The sequence below is a fragment of the Mixophyes fleayi genome, chromosome 2, assembly GCF_038048845.1.
Source record: "Mixophyes fleayi isolate aMixFle1 chromosome 2, aMixFle1.hap1, whole genome shotgun sequence".
Taxonomy (NCBI): Eukaryota; Metazoa; Chordata; class Amphibia; order Anura; family Limnodynastidae; genus Mixophyes; species Mixophyes fleayi.
In genome coordinates, this window is record NC_134403.1 from 3,523,340 (window position 1) to 3,543,121 (window position 19,782).

At 40.6% G+C, this 19,782-nt stretch overlaps 1 protein-coding gene across 5 annotated transcripts in view; it reads left to right on the forward strand.

Annotated features, from left to right (window-relative positions):
- Positions 1-19,782, forward strand: part of LOC142140620 (solute carrier organic anion transporter family member 2B1-like) — a 110,735-nt gene that overhangs the window by 62,823 nt on the left and 28,130 nt on the right. For 4 of the 5 annotated variants that reach the window (XM_075198328.1, XM_075198327.1, XM_075198326.1 and 1 more), the window contains 2 exons: positions 4,407-4,537; positions 13,132-13,237. In XM_075198328.1, the coding sequence (XP_075054429.1) occupies positions 4,407-4,537; positions 13,132-13,237 (237 nt within the window). The remainder of the gene's footprint in view (positions 1-4,406; positions 4,538-13,131; positions 13,238-19,782) is intronic. The other variant, XM_075198330.1, reaches the window with a different exon arrangement.

The window sequence follows — 19,782 nt, forward strand, 5'->3', positions numbered from 1 at the left end:
GCTGGATTGGCTTTGCAAATTTGGTTATAATTATTTTTTTTTTTAATTTTTTATTTTAATTTTTTTTATAACTTTTTTTTTATTTTTTAAAAACTTGGGAATAATGGGGAAATAACTATGCCCTTAGAAGCACAGAGCACAGGACACAGCACCACTGGACTGAACAGGACCCAGCAGCACTACTGAACTCAGCAGGACAGAGCACAGGACACAGCACCACTGGACTGATACTGCAGAATGTGTGAACTTTGTAATATTGCAGAACCACTGGACTTTTACTGCTGAATGTGTGAACTTTGTAATATTGCAGTACCAATGGACTTATACTGCTGGATTGGTTTTGCAAATTTGGTTATAACTATATTTTTTTTTTTTTTTTTTTTAATTTTTTATTTTTTTTTACTTTTTTTTTATTTTTTAAAAACTTGGGAATAATGGGGAAATAACTATGCCCTTAGAAGCACAGAGCACAGGACACAGCACCACTGGACTGAACAGGACACGGCACAGGACCCAGCAGCACTACAGAACTCAGCAGGACAGAGCACAGGACACAGCACCACTGGACTGATACTGCAGAATGTGTGAACTTTGTAATATTGCAGTACCACTGACTTTTGCTGCTGAATGTGTGAACTTGGTAATATTGCAGTACCAATGGGCTTATACTGCAGGATTGGTTGTGCAAATTTTGTGGTAATTAAAAAAAAAAAAATTAGTTTTTGGTATTTTTTTAAATAACTTTTTTTTATTTTTTTAAACACAGGGGAATATTGGGGAAATAACTATGCCCTTAGAAGCACAGAGCACAGGACACAGCACCACTGGACTGAACAGGACACAGCACAGGACCCAGCAGCACCACTGACCTCAGAAGGACAGAGCACAGCACATAGCACCACTGGACTGATACTGCAGAACACAGCACAGCACAGCACAGAACTAAACAACACAGCACAGAACTAAACAGCACAGCACGAGATCTACCAGGACAGAGGACCACCTAACACACCCTCCCTCTACCCTGATCAATGCCCGAGTGAAGATGGCGGCGACTAGCGGGGAATTTATAGGATCCGAGTATCGCGAGATCCGACAACGGGATTATGAGTCAGAGCCTCAGTTTCAGATTTGAATTTGGTGCCAATACCCGGATCTGTCTCGGATCCGACTCGGATCGGCAACGTTCGGGTGGGCTCGGATTTCAGAAATCCGAGTGCGCTCATCTCTAATATAATCACTCTGAGAATACCCATAAAGTGGGCGCACGTATATACATCAGCTGAGCCTGCAGATGTAGGACGTGGAGGGATGGGGCACACACAGGCAGAGAACAAGAAAGGTGTGGTCACGCAAATATGGCTCTTGCAGACCGACAGAGACAGCAAGGTGTAATATGTCTAGTAAGGTGTAATATGTCCAGCAAGATGTAAAAGACTAGTAATGTCCAGCAAGGTGTAATATGTTCAGCAAGGTGTAAAAGACTAGTAATGTCCAGCAAGGTGTAATATATCCAGCAAGGTGTAATATGTCCAGCAAGCTGTAATAAGCCGTGTACTAATTCTCAGTAAGGTGTAATAGACTAGTAATGTCCAGCAAGGTGTAATATGTCCAGCAAGGTGTAATATGTCCAGCAATGTGTAATATATCAAGCACACTATAATAAACTAGTAACACGCAGTAAGGTGTAAATATAAATGGGCAATGATTTAGAGGCCGGTATGTACCTATATATAAATGCATAGTAACTTAGATATAAAAGACACATCTTCTATACAGATTTTGGTGTTTCTCTTCTAGAATATTATACATGTATTTCGATTGGTGATTATAAATGTTCTGTGGTTTCTGTCTACATCCTTTAATCATGGTTGTGTAGATATAACTTTCTTTTCCTAAACTTATTACTGAAAAAAAGTGCCTATTTTTAAAAAGTCTTCATCTGTGCGTTAGCACCTAGCACTGACCTCTAGGTCTTCTGGGAAAAAACTAAACACAATTCACTTTTGCTTTCCTGTTTGGCCCCATCAAATAGACTTTAAATGTGCTCAGTGCTTGACCCAAAAATGTTTTGCTGCAGAACACAGGTCACTGTCAGACTTTGGAACATGATATCACCCCCACCCCTCCCCCGATACAGAATGCTGAGTCTCAAACCTCCCGGTACATTTCATATTGCACAATTTATTAATTAATTGCTGGGAAAGGTGTTAATGAATTAACTGCAATAGTAAATTAAGGGTGAACTTTGGGAGCAGAGCATATTGTGGAAGGGATTAGGTAGATGGGATCATGTTAGAGATGGGTTATATTCATTTGACTATATGTCTATATGCACTAAGTGTCTTTAAAAACCTTTAATAGCTATATTGTTCCTTTAAAACTTATATTTTTGGACAGTGTTATAGGAATTTATTATGTCTTTGCACTGAGAGTCAGGGAGGGCTGGCAAATTTTAGCCCTGGTGGGAATACTCGGCTCAGCAGCCTATTTTAAAGGAATAAATGCAGGTGGCCCAATGACCCAGCCCAAGGTAGCCCACTATGAGACCAGCCCAGGGGCGAGATTCCCCCCTGACCCCCCCCCAGCCTGCCCCTGCTGACAGTTGTAGAAAACAAAGGTGTAAAATTAGACAAACAAACTGTTTTACAGATCCAAATTTAATTGAAAATTTGTGAGACATTTCCAACAGAATAGTAACTTTTCATTTCACCACTTATTGAGAAAACCAAAGCTTTCGTCTCGTGCAAACAGCCCCTCGCTTCACACATCTTTTCTACGTTTTGTGTATAGGTTGCAGGGCATACACTCAATGATTTAAAGAACATCCACTATCTTCAAGTGCACAATAGACACAGACCTAAATATCACCCTTGTCCTATTACTACCTATTATCTATCTCTCTATCAGCTACATTTGCTCCCTAGCAGAGTATGTCCAGCATTTACCTTTCCTGCTCTGATTCCATCCTCTGTGACGCAGTCCCTGGACCCCACTAATGCATCAACAACCACTGACTTTATATTGAAGATGTTGTGCTGGGAGTATACTGTAGACAGAAGAGTCTCTATCCCACTGAGGATATAATTGATAGAAAATGTGTCTAGATAATGATCAGAAATAGAATAGGGACTTTATTTGCAAAATACATATTTTATAGATCTAAAAGCTATGAAGAGCTAATTAAAACTGCACTGGAACGACCTCCCTCGCTCCATCCGTCTCTCTCCCAGTCTGTGCTTCTTCAAACGTGCACTTAAAACTCACCTGTTCCTCAAAGCCTACCAATCATGCACCTAAACCTACCTTCTTACTCCCTTTCTATCCTCCTTCTCTCGTTATCCCCTCTCTCCCCCTAGCCCCGCCTTTCTCCCCCTTACTTTAATGGCTCCCTTTTGTGCCTGTTTATTCACCCTCCCTTAGTATGTGAGCTCGTATGAGCAGGGACCCTCTCCCCTCCTGTCTCCATACCTGTTCTTCTGCTCCGTCTTTACCCACAAGTCTGCCCAGAGTTTCTGAAGCATTGGTACTTTGTGTTTATTGTTCTGTACTATGTCACCCTGTATGGTTTACTGTTAGTACTATGTGCGGCGCTGCGGAAACCTTGTGGTGCCTAACAAATACATGATAATAATAATAAAAAAGTCAAAGCTCTGCAACCTCAAAAATTGTCTCAGGGAGTAACATCTGCCACCCCAGTGACTGTCATATTTCCAGCCCTTTCTTCCCCAATGATATCATAGCTTACATAACCCACACATAACCTTTGCCATTACACCATGACACTATTACAAGAGGACCGACACACCACAGAAGGGCTCTGTGAGAATATCATGGAGTTAACAGGAATAGAAGACAGACTATTGAAAACAGTTTCAGCCAATTATATACATGAGAAGTGGTGTTAAAAATATTGTAGCTTTCAACCAATCAGAGTCCAGAGGAGAGTCTATATATGAGACATTCGTTAAAGTCTAAGGGGAGTAAGGGAGTGTTAATCACTCCTGTGTTGGATTCTATCTCTACGTCCATCTTGTAATATAACCTAATGTTCTATTTTAGAGTCTGTGTTATGGTTACATGTTGCAGCTGAATGATTATTGCACTTTGTCTTCGGAGAACTCCCCTCTTGACAGAAGCTTTTAGAGGTTCTCAAAATTCACACCATGTTCTGTTTTGGTTGCCATCTGCCATAAAGTAAAGTACTTTTTATTGAAAGTATCACTATCAATAAAGTCTGCTCCATCTTTATATTAATATCCGATAATCAAGATGAATTTCTGTACCACTATTTTAAAGAGTTTTTGGTTACAATGGCTGACATGTGATCTACAATTATTCACATCAATCATTTATTCATCGCAGTCTTCAATCTAATGTGACTATAATATTTTATTTATTTACAGGTGAAATAGTTCTTTCACCAAATGACCCGCGCTGGATCGGAGCTTGGTGGCTGGGCTTCATTGTATCAGCTTGTATTGTTGCAGTGACATCAATACCGTACTTTTTCTTCCCTAGAGAAATGCCAAAAGAGGTACGTCCATTTTAAAGTAGTAATTTAAAGAATTTACTGGTGCAAGATTTAATAGAAACCTGCCAGCAAAACATAGAGACCTTCAGCACTATTAACAGACATTGTGGAGAGTGTGCGGGGTATTACACCAAGTTATTGTCACCTTGCGGAGACTGAGGCTGAATACGTAAAGATCAAGATCAAGGTTGATAATGGTGTAATGATATTCTGCTATGTTTTAAATATTTTTCTCTAAGAACCCTTTCAACTTTTATGAGATTACAATAAGCATTTTTCATTTTTCTCTTTAAACAAAAAATATTGGTACTTCCTGAAAGAGATCCAGACATCAATCCAATGCTGTGCGTCTAGATAGATCTTATGAGATGTTCAGTGACTTCCTAGTGCAAAGAATTGTTGGTTGAAACAAATCTCCTCAGCCAGTTTTTCTATAAATGTTTAAGTTTTAGTATAAGTGCACATTGGTCGTTAGGATCTGTCTGTACTGCATCTAGTCTTGTCTGTACACACTGATTGTAGCAGAGAGACAGCCACACAGTAAGGATCATCGATCCCCATAAGAAAACTAGAGCTTGTGCACAAAGGTCTCTACAAATGTAACAAACATAGGCACAGCTCATCATCAGTCATATATATATATATATATACAATCCTTTTCTCAAAGAGGAACCCAGTTAGTCACCTCTCTTCTCTCCTCTGACAACAACGGCTGAAAGGAGATTATTCACAAATTCTTTACTAATGGTTCAAACCAAATTACAATGAATCATAGTATATTAATTTATAACATACATGTTTTATTTAATTTTTTTACTTTAATTTACAATTTGTATTTAAAAGTTATTTTTTATAATAGTTATAAAATTATTTTATTCCAAATGTATTTTTTTTTTCATTGTAATCTTTACAAGTTGATTAGCCACAAATCACTGATATTTGTACAAAATCATTTGTCTAAAGATCTGTATTAAGCATTAAGCATTAGGGTAGTATGGTGGATCAGTGGTGGCTCAGTGGTGGCTCAGTGGTTAGCACTTCTGGGCCTTATCTGTGTGGAATTTATATGTTACTTCCATGTGTGCATTGGAGTAGTTCAGGTGCTTTGGTTTCCCCCCACACTCCAAAATGACTGGGAGGTTAATTGAATACTGGCCTAAATGTAAACAACAGATAATCTTTGTACATCGCTGTGTAATTTGTGGTGCTATATAAATAAATTATGATTAAGTATAGGCTTTGTATTAAACTGAATTAATAGCAGCAGGTGTAGCTGGGTTTGCCATCTATCATCCTCTAGACTGAAATACAGCCAACAGTCTGTGAGGATTCCGGGTTTTCAGAACCGAAATTCAGTAGGTTACCCGGACCTCTTAGGTTCATCAATCACACAGACAAGAAGGAGAATAAAAGATACAACAGAGCATACGACTGCACACTTTAAACCACTGTTTCCCAACTCTAGTCCTCAGGGACCCCTAACAGTGCAGGCTTTCCAGGTCGCAAGTGAAATAATTATACCACCTGTGGATCTTTAAAAATGTGTCAGTTACTAATGAATACACCTATGCTTCAGCAAAGAGATGTGGAAAACCTGCACTGTTAGGGGTCCCTGAGGACCGGAGTTGGGAAACACTGCTTTAAACAATAGGTCAGCAGATCAGTAGGAGTCCCAGCGAGGTTCCCCACACACTTTAGTCAAGCAACAGTTCCACAGGCAACAGAGTCTGTCCACGGAAGGTTCAGGAAGTCCTGGTATCTTGCTGTTCCTGGTCACTTGGCCAACTTTCCACCAGCATGATGGGGCTCCAGGTATCAGTCTCCCCAGAATTTACCCAGAACCTGGTGAATATCTCCTGATGGAGTGATAACAGGTCCTCAGATGAAGTAACAGCCTCCTTCCCAAGATACAGGAGAACACTGGTCAAAGGGTCTGCTGGTAGAGCACAGAAACCCCACAGCAGTCAGCCCTGCCCTCTATCCACCGAACAAAATTTAAGAACTGGTCATAGGGTTACAGTCCAAGTAACCATTGACTGACTGGTAGGAGATGTTATCTTGGAAGTGTGGCGCAGTCCCTCCTACACCCTAATAAATTATAAAACATCTTATGTGTGTACATTTTATATGTGATAATGGGAACAAGGTTGTTTTATCGCCTGTTAATTTTTGGTCAAATTAAATGTTATCCACAGAATTTAATTATAAGTAGCCCAGTGGCTAAACTGCGGACTTGCAGACGTGCTGTACTTTACTAAGAGATAGCGAACATATCAGTCATTTCATGTTACAATGTTCTATAGTTAAACTGGCTCTTAGATAAGTGTTAACAGTTTCTTTATAATGTATAGAGTGCTTTACAATACATAAGTAAGGTGCATCCCTGTATGAGCAGCTGTGAGAGGCATCTTTATCTTAGTCAGCCTCTGACTTCCATGTTACAAGTGTCAAGGTGGCTGCATACATCTGAGAACCCTGCACTCCTTACTGCGCCGACGCTGTGGCACAGAATTCTGCAGAAAGGGGAACATTTTCTGGTTATTTTTATCCAGGTTAAATAGAACAGATGTGAGACTGGGCTCATGAGTAATGTGTGTAGTATATACATAGCGTGCTATGTCTGACATGTTGCATCAGAGTAGAGTTCATGTGATTAGGACATAGAATGATAATTACTGGCATAGCTGAAACCTTCTGCTGTGCTGAAGTCAGGAGAAATTGTGCTTTGTCTATTTCACTAAATACAAAGCAACTAAGTGTTACTGACCCAGTGATTCCTCTATTTCCAGTAACAAATGTGTTAGTGTCGTAATCCTGAGATTGGAGGACTAGCACAGATAAGTAGCGCATGGTATAATTGTATAGCCAGCGTTGGTACAGCTAACACCCATGGTTACATTAACACGCTGTTTTCTAAGGAATCCATAAGTAAACGTATATACTGCAGAATAGTAATGGAAATTTTTATTTCCTTTCCTGAAGTATTGAGGGATAATCTGCTGGTATGGGCAGATGAGACAATGTAAGCCACAATATAATAACCATATATGAGCTGCAGTATATACAATAATCACACTGACAAATGACTGCCTTGTCTTTCTGTCCTCTCTGCTCATAGTAAGTTTCTGGTAAGGTGAAACAATCCCACCTCTATCTGTGGCGTCGCCAAACATGTGAAAAGATTGGGAATATATAAGCATCAGTTTGTACCTTACGATCACTCACTCATCACCTAAAAGTATGTGAAGGACGCTTTAACTCTTGCTAATGAGTCTCTCAAAAAATATCAGTTATTCTCTTGTAAATTTGGTGAAGTGAGAAAGTTTGGCTGAACCTTCGAACAATACTATGGATTGCAGCATAATGAGCAGCGCTCCTTACATGAGACAAGGGAGAACCTTATGTAAAACAAAATATCAGGCACTCAAATATACAATAGTAATTACAATCTGCAATGCTGCTCCCACTCACAGGGATGGGAACCTGTACACACTAAATTAAAATAATAAAATAAACAAAGACGCTATCTGCAGATAAATAATAGTTTAACATTGGCAAATTGGCCGGGTATGGGAAAAAGTGGACTATTATTAATTTATTATTATAATATACATTTTTCACAACAGTTTGTTTACATTAATGTATGGCTGCATTATCAGAGGCAGAACTTATGTACAATTATAAAGTAGGGTTTTATTACCTCTTCCATAGTCAGCAGAAACATGTCATAGATATATAAACAGCACAATGCTGATCGAACACATCTTAGATACTGAATTATATGTGATATAGGACAGCCCTACTGAAATAATAAGGATGTTAGATGTCCCTGGGGGTTTGTGACAATATTAAGACATGAACAGTATAATAATTTACAGCACAGAGTGTTTTTTCCCTTATCATATATCATATACATCTTCTTTCTGAATATTGATGTGATAACAAAAGATCTCATCAGTAATCAATGACATTATATCACACTGTTTATATAGATATTATATATTTCTGCTCAGTATTTATAGTGAAGAAGAGATGGGACCTCTGTTAGGGAGCAGGAATATTGATGCAAAGAACGTAGACACTAGTACATTGAGGAGAAAAGGATCTTGTCAAAACTCTCCAAATGAAAGTGGACCAGTCACTACGCCCGCATGGCATACGTCCTAGAATACTGAAGTACCGTAAAGTGAGCCATGCTAGGCCGATAACTGAATTATTCAACCAGTCACTATTAACAAGAATACTTCAGGAGGACTGGAGAAAATCTAGTGTAGCCCAGATTCACAAAGGAGGGGAAAGAATCTACAGACCAGTGAGTCTGACATTGGTAGTGGGGAGATCAATGGAAACATTACGGAAATAAAAAAAGTAGAATATCCCAAGCAGCATGGATCTACTGGAGGAAAACTATGTAAAGTAAATCTGATTTATTTAGTATTTTTTGACTGGCTAACTAATGTACTATAGATGAAGCCATAGATGTAGCTTATCAAGATATTAGTAAAGACTTTCACACTGCCCCACATTGAAGACTGATGAATAAACAGGAATGCTCTAGACTGTAAGCTCTTATGACCTGGGTCCTCATTACCCTCTGTCAGCACCTTCTTTGTCAACCTAGTATTTTCTGTTTCTATGTATAATTCGTTTTTTTGTCTGATTGTTATACCATCTGTCCAGCTCGGCATAGTTGTGTGGTGCCTTATAAATGAACGACAATAGTGAATGCTTGGGATTGGATATATGATATTGGTTGAAGGATAGATGACACAGAGTTGAAGTAAATTGAAGAGGAGGAGATCACTAGTGGAGTACCGCTTATACCCAAAGTGTCTTTTCTTGGAACAGTTCTCTTGAATGTCTTTATTGGTGACTACTATTGGTATTAAATTAAAAGCATGCATTTTGCAGATAACACAAAGTTATGTAATAGGGTAGGGTGACAGTTAAATACTAGGTTGGTGATATTACTATATAGGTCATTGCTAAAACCACGTGTAAAATATCATGTTCAGTTCTTGAGGCCATATCTCCAGAAGGACATGAATTAATTACTCATTCTGCAAATAAGGGTTAGCATGGGCGGATCTAGACAATTGTTTTACCCCGGGCGATTTTAGGGGGGGGGGGATTTAAGCCACGCCCCCTTTCTGACTTCTAAGGCTGCCGGCGACTTCACAATATGTGCAGGTCCGCTCGGCAGTGACAGTGTGCTGCCCGGCTGTTTTAAACACAATCAGAGAAGCCGGGCAGCACACTGTCACTGCTGAACGGACCTGCACAGTGTTCAGCCGTCGGCAGCAAGACCCTGCTAGGGGGGGGGGGCGCCCCCTTCTTCCCTGTATCCGCCGCTGAGGTTTACTAATATGGTGCGTGGTCTATGCCATAGCACCTACCAGGAAAGCCTAAAGAGCCTCTATAAGTATAAGCATAGCAAGGAGATGGGGAAATGATAGAAGCATTGCAAACATATGAAATATTTCACCAAGGATCTTCAGAGGAAGAGAAGTTAGAAATTGGACAAAAGAACATGCACTGGAGGGTAGCAGGTTTAGGGGAAAATTGAAGAATAATTACTTTACCGAAAGGGTAGCAGATCAGTGGAAAGCCCTCTAAGAGAGGTGGTAAAAGCTATTACAGGGGAAATTAAACATGATTTGGATATAAAGCTATAATAATTCTGAGAAAAGACTATGAATAAAATAAGGTCTGAGCTAGATATTCACTGTGGTTCCAGTCTGTTGTGAAATTCTATGTCCCTATAATTATAGTTGTTACACTTCATATAATAATTAGCATCATTTGTTTAATATATATTATTGCGGAAAACAAACCATTACTGTTTCTATGTAACATATGATGTTTACTTCTGCCCTTTACCTCTGGTAAACACACTTATAATTACACAAGATCTTAGTGCTGCTTGTGGCCTGGGTGACGTTTCTGTGCAGAAGAGGAAGTGGCCGGAGAGACGCAGTCCTCACTTCCCTTATTTTATATATATCAAGGACAGATTCTAAAATCAAAGTGTAAAATCCTGTGAGGGGGAAACTTAAAATCAAATAAAGAAATTTATAGTTGTTATTTGTTAAATAACTGCTACATACATATAACCAGCTCCAACATAGCGTAAAAGGTCTGAAATATTACATCTAGTGTTAATCTTGTGCTGCACCCAATGCAGAATATCAGAAGTTCCCCTGTAAATAATTAGGAAATTCTGACAAAATAAATTAGTAATAAAGCACTTTGAAGGATCTTATATCAAATTGTTCAGCGTGGAGTAATTTGTAGACTTGTCTGCAGCAAGACATATATACAGTAAGGTTACACTAAAGGAACACAAAGTGAATGCAATTTGAGTTTTTACATTTTAATGGAAGTTGCACACAGTATGGCCGAATTCAAGTACAAGCAGATCTGCAGAAACATTCGTCCGTTCCCTCCCCCGTGCCGCCCTGCCAAAAATGGGCAGAAGGTAGTGTCCTTTGCATTTGAAGATGAATTGGATGTTCTTGCGTTCTCTGGCGTAAAGTCCGTTTCTGGACATGTGCAGTTCAATTTTACACAAAATACGGCACATTTCGGGACTTGCGTTCCTTAATGAATCAGGTCCACTATGTGCTAAGTACTTTATGTAGTCTGTATTTGTATAATTTATAAAATATGAACATTTGATGAAGCTCTTCTACCTATGGCCGTACAGGACAGTGAACAATCCATTTAGTTGGTTGTGATTCTGTCTTAAATTATTCTGTAATATATTAGTGTACAGAGTCTCACTTCCCGGGTTCCTCCATGTAATATATTACATCCTTCTCCTTTTCCTGATATTTATAACATGTATATTGACCTCACAGAAATCCCCTCCTCATCTTCTTTAATCTGCAATCTGGACAAACAACATTTATTATGCAGGCTCAAAAGTAAGGGAATTCCCACAACGTGTTTGCTTAAGATGCCGTTTCCACCCTATAATTATCCTGTTGCTGATTATATTAAGTTCTCAGATCAAATGTATACAAATGTCAAAACTTATTCCTTTACTAGTAAACTGTGTATTATAATAGGTTAAATTACTGTATGTGCAAACATTGTTCAGGAATAATATACTATTATGGAAAAGTATCAACATATTATGCTATAGTCACTATACTCTAAGCAACTGTGGCTGGATCACTTATAAATAATTTATTGAAGATAGTTATTTAAATTAGGGGTGCAGTGCACCACTGTATATCATTGTAAATGATTGCAATGTGCTGATTTTTAATACTATGTATTGGAAATGTACTGATTTATGAGGTATTGATTTCTGTTACAGTAGGCCTTTGATTGAGGAAATCGGTTGTGTAGCTTCGAGAGGAAATCCTCATTAAGGATGACAAAAAGTGACATGTAAAGTGACAAACACTTACTTTAGCTTGAATGCACCGCAGGAGGTTGTTACCTTCCTTTCATGTGTAGTGTTCATCCTGTATCTTAGAACCTGTCTGCATAATGCAACCAGCAAGTTTTAGGAAATAACAGATTGGTGTAATTTTTTTAACTTTGCATTGTATTTAAATCCAAGTTTGGAGACCATATTGCATCATGATACTAAATATCTGATGTAAAATTTCAGTCTTTGCAGAGCCATAAAGGATCAGGGGGGTGGTGTTTCCACTGCTAACATGTGTCAGAATGTGTATAATAGGAGGACTGTTTAACCATGTAAGGTAGAAGTAGTATTATACCATATGTACCTTCTGAAGATCACTAGTACCACAAACTAGTTTAACTGTCCTTTTTAGGACACTTGAGCTAATAAATATCACTGCTTCAAGATCCTGCTTTGACACCTACTTACCAACGGCAATTCCTGAGACCTACAAATTAGACCAATATAATCCGTTATCTGTCTGTTCTGAGGTTGGGACCCAGCATCCAGTACTAACGCTCTGCCCGGTACCTGCAGCTCTGGCCAGAGTGATAGGCCAGGGGGAACAGCCACAGCAACCCTGATCTAAAGGAAAAGGTCACGGGGGCCGGCCCAGGTGTCCATTGAGCGGGTACACTAGCAGTGACAGTTGCCCAGAAGGCTGTTGAAACTCCATCACTAGGACCATCTTACAAAATTGGCTGCAATTGCTGGAAAACAAAAACAATCATCTTTAATTTATTACATTTACATTTTTTTTTTGAGTAAAGCGCAAACTCCCAAACTGAGGGGTGAAGCCAGTTGCCCCATTCAGAATAGGACATACAGCCCTGAAAGACCTTGAGAAAATTCTGTTCTTCTTGGTGTAGGGCTTCTATCTTCTAGAAGGTGGCAAGTAAATAAGACGACAGCTTAATACATTAACCACAATGCAATAGTTCTCCTTTACTTTTGGATAATGTTAAGAAACAAGCGGATACACTGCTTCATATCACATTTAAGAGTTAATAATATTGATATGATTCAATGTTTCGTTCCTGGAGCACAAGGCACGGTCATGATGAATAACCTTGACATTCTCCCATTTTTCATTAAAATTGCTGCATATTTGAAATAGATCTACAGTAGAAGTTCCCTTAGGATTTAATGGCACATTTTCCTTTATTTATTTTTCCAGCAGGCCGCTAACGAGAAGGCAGATGAGATTGAACCCAGTCTGATTGATGCGTTTAAAAATAAACCTGATTCAAATGAATCTGTCTCTTTGGCAAAGTTCATCAAAGGTACGACACCTCTTATATACCAAATAATAGTTTAGGGACCTTGCCAGATGTCATTTAACCTCCCCAGGGATATGGCAGGGGCCCTGGATAGAAAAATGTCATAAGATTCTGGGAGAAAGAGGTGATGTTACCATTAACACTAGTTCAATATATTCCCTAGATGACTAACCCAGTAGAACTTAGACCAATGTGATATAGATCGATGTTCCCAACCTCGTGATGTGGTGCTCACCATGTCCTGGACTGGAGCTGTTTCTGTCACCTGATTAGTAAAACTAAACTTCCAATGAGAGAACCAATACAGACGTCCCAGTTGTAGCATTTTACGTTATATAATGAACAATATGATTGTGGGCACCTACTGCTGTCCCTTCAATTGTGCCTCTCTAATCCATGCCTGTGTGTCCTTTCTACAAATCCAGGTCTGATAAGAGAGATTATTAAATTACATTTACAAACTAAGGCAAATGCAAAGACAGCTCTGTCTGTAACAACGTGAAGCCTGTAATGGCTGACAAAATGCAGGAGTATTAAGGACTGGTTGTTATGAATAATACTTCCAACCCTTTTCCTTTTCCATGGAACAAATCCCCTAATATGGAGACAATTTCTGACACTTGTTTTTTTTGGCATCTGTAAAGCATTAAATGCTGTGAAAACTGGAAACTTAATGAAATATTTCACTTTTCTCTAAAATCTTAAAAAAAAATAAAAAAATACAATAATAATAATAATAGGGAAAAGTAAATAATTGTTTTTATAAATACACTAGGTAGCTTTTATCTTTATTTATTTTTTCTGTGTATTTTGCACTTTATGTTTTTGTAGACACAATATGGAGATTTTTTTTATTAAATAATATGAATCTTATTACTTAATATGTTATTCTCCACACTAGGAAAACATGGTGCCTCACAGTCGTAATGTGTCACTGTACCTAATTCATATTCCAGGGATACTGAACGTTTCAGCCTTTTCACATGTGCAAACAAATGTATATTGGAAAACATGAGCACTTGTTGTGAGTGTACACGTTCCCTTCCTATGTTTTATGTGCATCTGTCAGTGCAATATCATATAAAGCACACACTTTTTTAAGATGTATCCTTGTTAATGTAGGAATTGTGCTCTTACCTGTCCAGATAAAAAAAAATGTTCATGTAGTTTTAACTGTGCGTCAAAGTGTTCCCACGTACTTATAAAGCACAGATTTAGGCTAAATCCATGTTTTCATGCACCTGTGACTAGGGCCGGTTTAAGACACTGTAGGCCCCTGGGCTAGGGGTACTGTGAGGCCCCCTTTTGTCAAGCGACTTATGCCTAATCCGATATTATTGGGGTCTCCCCAGTAATATCGGATTGGGCATAACTAGTTTGAGCTGTGTTTCTTTTAATATACCAAATCAGTATTTTCAAAATGCCAAAAAGAAGTTAAATATAAAATTTTATTTTTTGGGACTTTTGCGTGTGAATGCAAGGGAATCACTATATACATGGTGATTTCATAATCCATTTACACATATTAAACTATATATTTTTTCTCTTATCTTTTAGCCTTTTTGTTATTCATGATCTACCCCACCCCAGTCATGATAAGCTCCCAACAGTGCCAGCCATCCTGCTGCAATGCTCTCCCACCCCTCCCCCCAGTCATAATAAGCTCCCAACAGTTCCAGCCACGCCTACAATGATCTCCCCCAGTACCACTGTGCCAGCCCAGCCCTCCTGCAATTATCTCCCTAAGAGTGTGCACTGTGCCAACCAGCCCCCAACCCCCCCTGCAAATATCTCCCCTAAAAGTGCACACTGTACCAGCCAGCCCCCAACCCCCCCTGCAATTACCTCCCCCAACAATGCACACTGTGCCAGCCAGCCCCCAAACAGCCCCCCTTCAATTATGTCCCCCAAAAGAGCACACTGTGCCAGCCAGCCGCCAACCCCCCCTGTAATTATCTCTCCCACAATGCACACTATGTGTGCCAGCCAGCCCCCAACCCCCCCTGTAATTATCTACCCCACAATGCATGCCAGCCAGCCCCCCCTGTAATTATCTCCCCCACAATGCATGGCAGCCAGCCCCCACCCCCCCTGTAATTATCTCCCACACAATGCATGCCAGCCAGCCCGCCCCCCCTTGTAATTCTCTCCCCCAAAATAGAATGTACAAACAGCCAGCTCCCAGGACCGAGCGCTTACCTCGGTCTTCAACGCTGTTCTCCCCAGCTCACTCCCTGCTGCCTGTAGTGTCTGTTCCGCGGTGCTCATTAATCTCCTTAGTAAGGAGATCTCGTGAGAGTGAGACAGTCTCACTCTCACGAGATCTCCTTGCTAAGGAGATTAATGAGCACCGTGGACGGACCATTGCCTGGCTGCAGCCTGTCATTTCAGGTGAGTGACGTCACCTGCTTCATTCAGTAGGAGTCGCCGACCGCGGTACAGGCTGTAGCGCGGCCGGCGGCTCGCTACAGCTCAACATTTAAAAAAAAAATAGTTTCAGGAAAGGGCCCACGGATGCCCGAGGCCCCTGGGCTGTAGCCCAGTTAGACCTCGGGTTAATCCGGCCTTGCCTGTGACTCACTCTCACCGTGACTCACATCTGGCACAGGAATCTCAGGAGCCGACTCTCTGAGTCAGTTTTAATAGTGGGTTACTCAGTGGTGTAACCAGATGTCCAAAATTCATTGCTACATTTGCATAGTCCTTGAAATTCAACATATCATGAGAAAATTGGACAACAGGTCTCAGCAGAACAAACTGTTTACAATGTTAGGAAAACCTAAATAAAGGGGATTTCTAAAATAAATTTTTGTTACAAGACCTAATCGTCTCTCACCCAAATACATTCTAGCTGGGAGGAAATTATAGCTGTTGCATGGTGGTGATGGCGTCTGACCACTACTTTACTCTCCTGAACATGATTGGAGATGGCTCTATTCGGGCTTTTCAGTCCAGAATTGGAAGAACAGGTCATCTCTGTACATGCTCAGAATAGCAGAGGCATACGGAGCGCCTAGACACATATCACCGAGCCCACTATGGGACCGTATTATGCCATTGGATATTAGTATAGGTATAAAAATAAACAAATCACTGCTTTAGCTATAGGGGTCAGTTAGTTGTATATAAATCAAGATTTTTATACATCTTCAGTAGGAAAACATTTACCAATGAGCATAATGGGCCTGATTCATCGTAGAACTCAATGTGAACACAATTTGCTTTTTTTTTAATCGGACGTAAATTGCAACGCACATACGCCTATGTTCAAGTACAAGCAGATCTCAAGAAACATTTCCCCTTGAATGCGGGTATAAGTATGTTCTGGCTGCAGGTTACTGGCCCTATGCAGACAGACGCAGGATACGCACAATGCATAGGCGTGATATCAGAAGACACAGGAAAAGATATTAATTACATTAGCAACTCTTAATACTGAAATCATTCATAAAAATACATGTTAACATTATTACTAAATGCATGAAATGTATGTTTACATTTTCGCTAACTAGCACACACATGTTCTGGCATGTATACGTGTCAGTCATCACTATCAGTCGGCACTTACACCTGCATGTAATTGTATTCACTGGTGTAAAGTCTGTTTTTGAGCAAGGTTGCAAGTTTGAAAAGCAAAACCCGTGGGATTTTGACCTGTCTAACATTATAAAAAGCCAGCTACTTCCTTATCTGAGTTGAAAGGGGTTTAAGGAGCATAGAGAGAGGAGGTGAGAGTGTAGGAGACAGATTAGTGTTCAGGAGTTAGGAAAGTGTGGTTTGTTTATTTATTTCATATCTATTTTGATTAGTTGCCCTTGTTTGTCTTATTGTGTGTGTGTTTATTAATATTTATTTTTTGGTGAGAGTTTTTTTCTTTTTGCTGTTTACTGTTTGTCCCCTGTCCTTGGTCTGTGAGTGTATTTGTTTGCTAATTTGTGTTTCCCCTGTGTTTTATTTGTGAGTATATGTGATTTTTTGCTTGTATTTCCCCTGTGTGTCAGTCAGGAGGAAGAGAGAGGAGCTAGGAGGTGAGGAGGATCAGGAGGAAGAGGCAGGAGAGGTGAGGAGGCTGCGGAGAGTGGGGAGGAGGAGAGAGAGGAGCTAAGAGGTGAGGAGGAGCAGGAGAAAGAGGCAGGAGAGGTGAGGAGGCTGCGGAGATTGGGGAGGAGGAGAGAGAGGAGCTAGGAGGTGAGGAGGAGCAGGAAGAAGAGGCATGAGAGATGAGGGGGCTACGGAGAGTGGGGAGGGGGAGAGAGGGGAGCTAGGAGGTGAGGAGGAGCAGGAAGAAGAGACAGGAGAGGTGAGGAGGCTGCAGAGAGTGGGGAGGAGGATAGAGAGGATCTAGGAGGTGAGGAGGAGCAGGAGGAAGAGGCATGAGAGATGAGGGGGCTACGGAGAGTGGGGAGGGGGAGAGAGGGGAGCTAGGAGGTGAGGCGGAGCAGGAAGAAGAGGCAGGAGAGGTGAGGAGGCTGCAGAGAGTGGGGAGGAGGATAGAGAGGAGCTAGGAGGTGAGGCGGAGCAGGAAGAAGAGGCAGGAAAGGTGAGGAGGCTGTGGATAGTGGGGAGGAGGAGAGAGAGGAGCTAGGAGGTGAGGAGGAGCAGGAGGAAGAGGCAGGAGAGATGAGGAGACTGTGGTGAGTGGGGAGGAGGAGAGAGAGGAGCTAGGAGGTGAGGAGGAGCAGGAAGAAGAAGCAGGACTTTCTACGAGCAAAACCAAGTCAGGGCGCAATGTGTAGTTTAGTTATGAAGAAAATTGTGGCCTCATACACAATTTAATACCATTGTATGAGAGGATTTTGGGGAGCCTTGCTGCAAAGACCACATTTGCACAGAAGAAGCAACTATGGTCCCTCAGTTAATGTAGTGGGCCCCATAAAGCGCATCATTGAGAATTGTAGAAAGTACATCAGCGACATCAAGCATTGAGTCAAGGACAAGATGGCCGGAGAGAGGCGAGCAGCTGCTGGAAGCTGGTGCTTGTAGAACCACAAGCACCAGCATACCCATGGCAGTCAGGTCATGCTGGCACTTGGAGAACCACAAGTGCCATTATGCCCCAACACCCATGCCTTGCTGCAACCTGTAGTTCCACAAAAAATGGCATCTATTTGTTTGTTTTTTTCACATAAAATTGCTGTTATTACCCTACACCCACTGCCCAGAGGTGTAGGAAGGAAGAGACCTAATGCTTTCAGCACTAGGCTCGGTGTTCCCAGAGGGGGATTGCACGTTTTTATTTTGTAGACCCCACTCCATAGAGAAATCAGCCCAGTGCTGAACAGCCTGGGGTTGGTTTGTCATTATGGCAGTGGGTCGCCAGCTTTAGTGCTACCCACCCTGCTGGTTTACCTGGTGCTGGTTGCATGAAAATCAGGGGACCCTATGCAAATTTTTTCTGAATTTTTACGCAATCAGCACTAGGCTGGCAGCACTAAGGGTAATAGTGTTTGGACGGGGGGACCCCACACATTCTTTAAAAAAAATATTCATCTACTTTTAAACATTAGAAAGCCGCAGGGACCCACGGCTGTATAGGCAGCCAGTGTAACAGTGATGTGTTTCGCAATCTCGCCTATAGAAAGCAGCGCGTTATATCTGGCGATTTTTATTTCAAACTCAGTAGAGTTTTCAAAATCTTAGCTTTATACATTTGGAGATTTGTATAGTTAGAGTGGGGAAAACCCATTCCGCGATTTGCATCGATTTGGAAAGTGATTTTGAAAAAACTCATCTCCGGTGAATTTACATGAAATTGCGAATTTAAACTTGCTGGATATTCAAAATCGCACCTTTATACATTTACACCCTGGTGTTTTCCTAGCAGGGAAAATGCTATAAAATACTTTAACATTGCACCCTTCATTTGCATACAGTGAGGTATCTATTTTAAGTATGTAGTCTATCAATTCCCCAGTAATCATTACCAAACGAGCATTCGTCTATGAAGTGACTCAGTGATGTCACTAGTTCCTAATTAAAGCCATGAGGGTGAATGTTGACTGAGGCCCCTAAATTGCTGCTTTCATCGTATATAGGTGACAGGGGAACTTTAAACAGTATTCAGTCATTTATCAATTCATATATCTATGTCTAAAGCAACATCTTATAACATATCTACAGTTTCAAATAATTCATATTTAATTAGTTAGCTAGTTAGTTAGTTAGTTAGTTAGTTAGTTTGATACTTCGATAGACAGTATGGTAGTAAAATGTCTCTAATATGGTCTCTTTGTTGGAATAATACAGACAGACATTCCAGCATGTGAACTCTTCCTGTGCGGATGGTGTTTGTCCTTGTACAGTAGATTCCAATTTTAAAGTATTTTTGATCTTGACACTTCAGAAACTGGTGTCAGTTCTGTGATTCCCCCAGGAGGCGGCACACTTTAATGCTAACAGTTCATAAGAGCAGAGCGTTGCCTCTCTCACTTCTATTAATACAGATGATTCCACCTCCCTTCTGAATGCCTCCGAGGCTGAGGTGTAAAGAACGTTATCGTGTAGGTCTGGGAATCACTTCATGCGTTTTCCTCTTCTGTGCTCTGTCT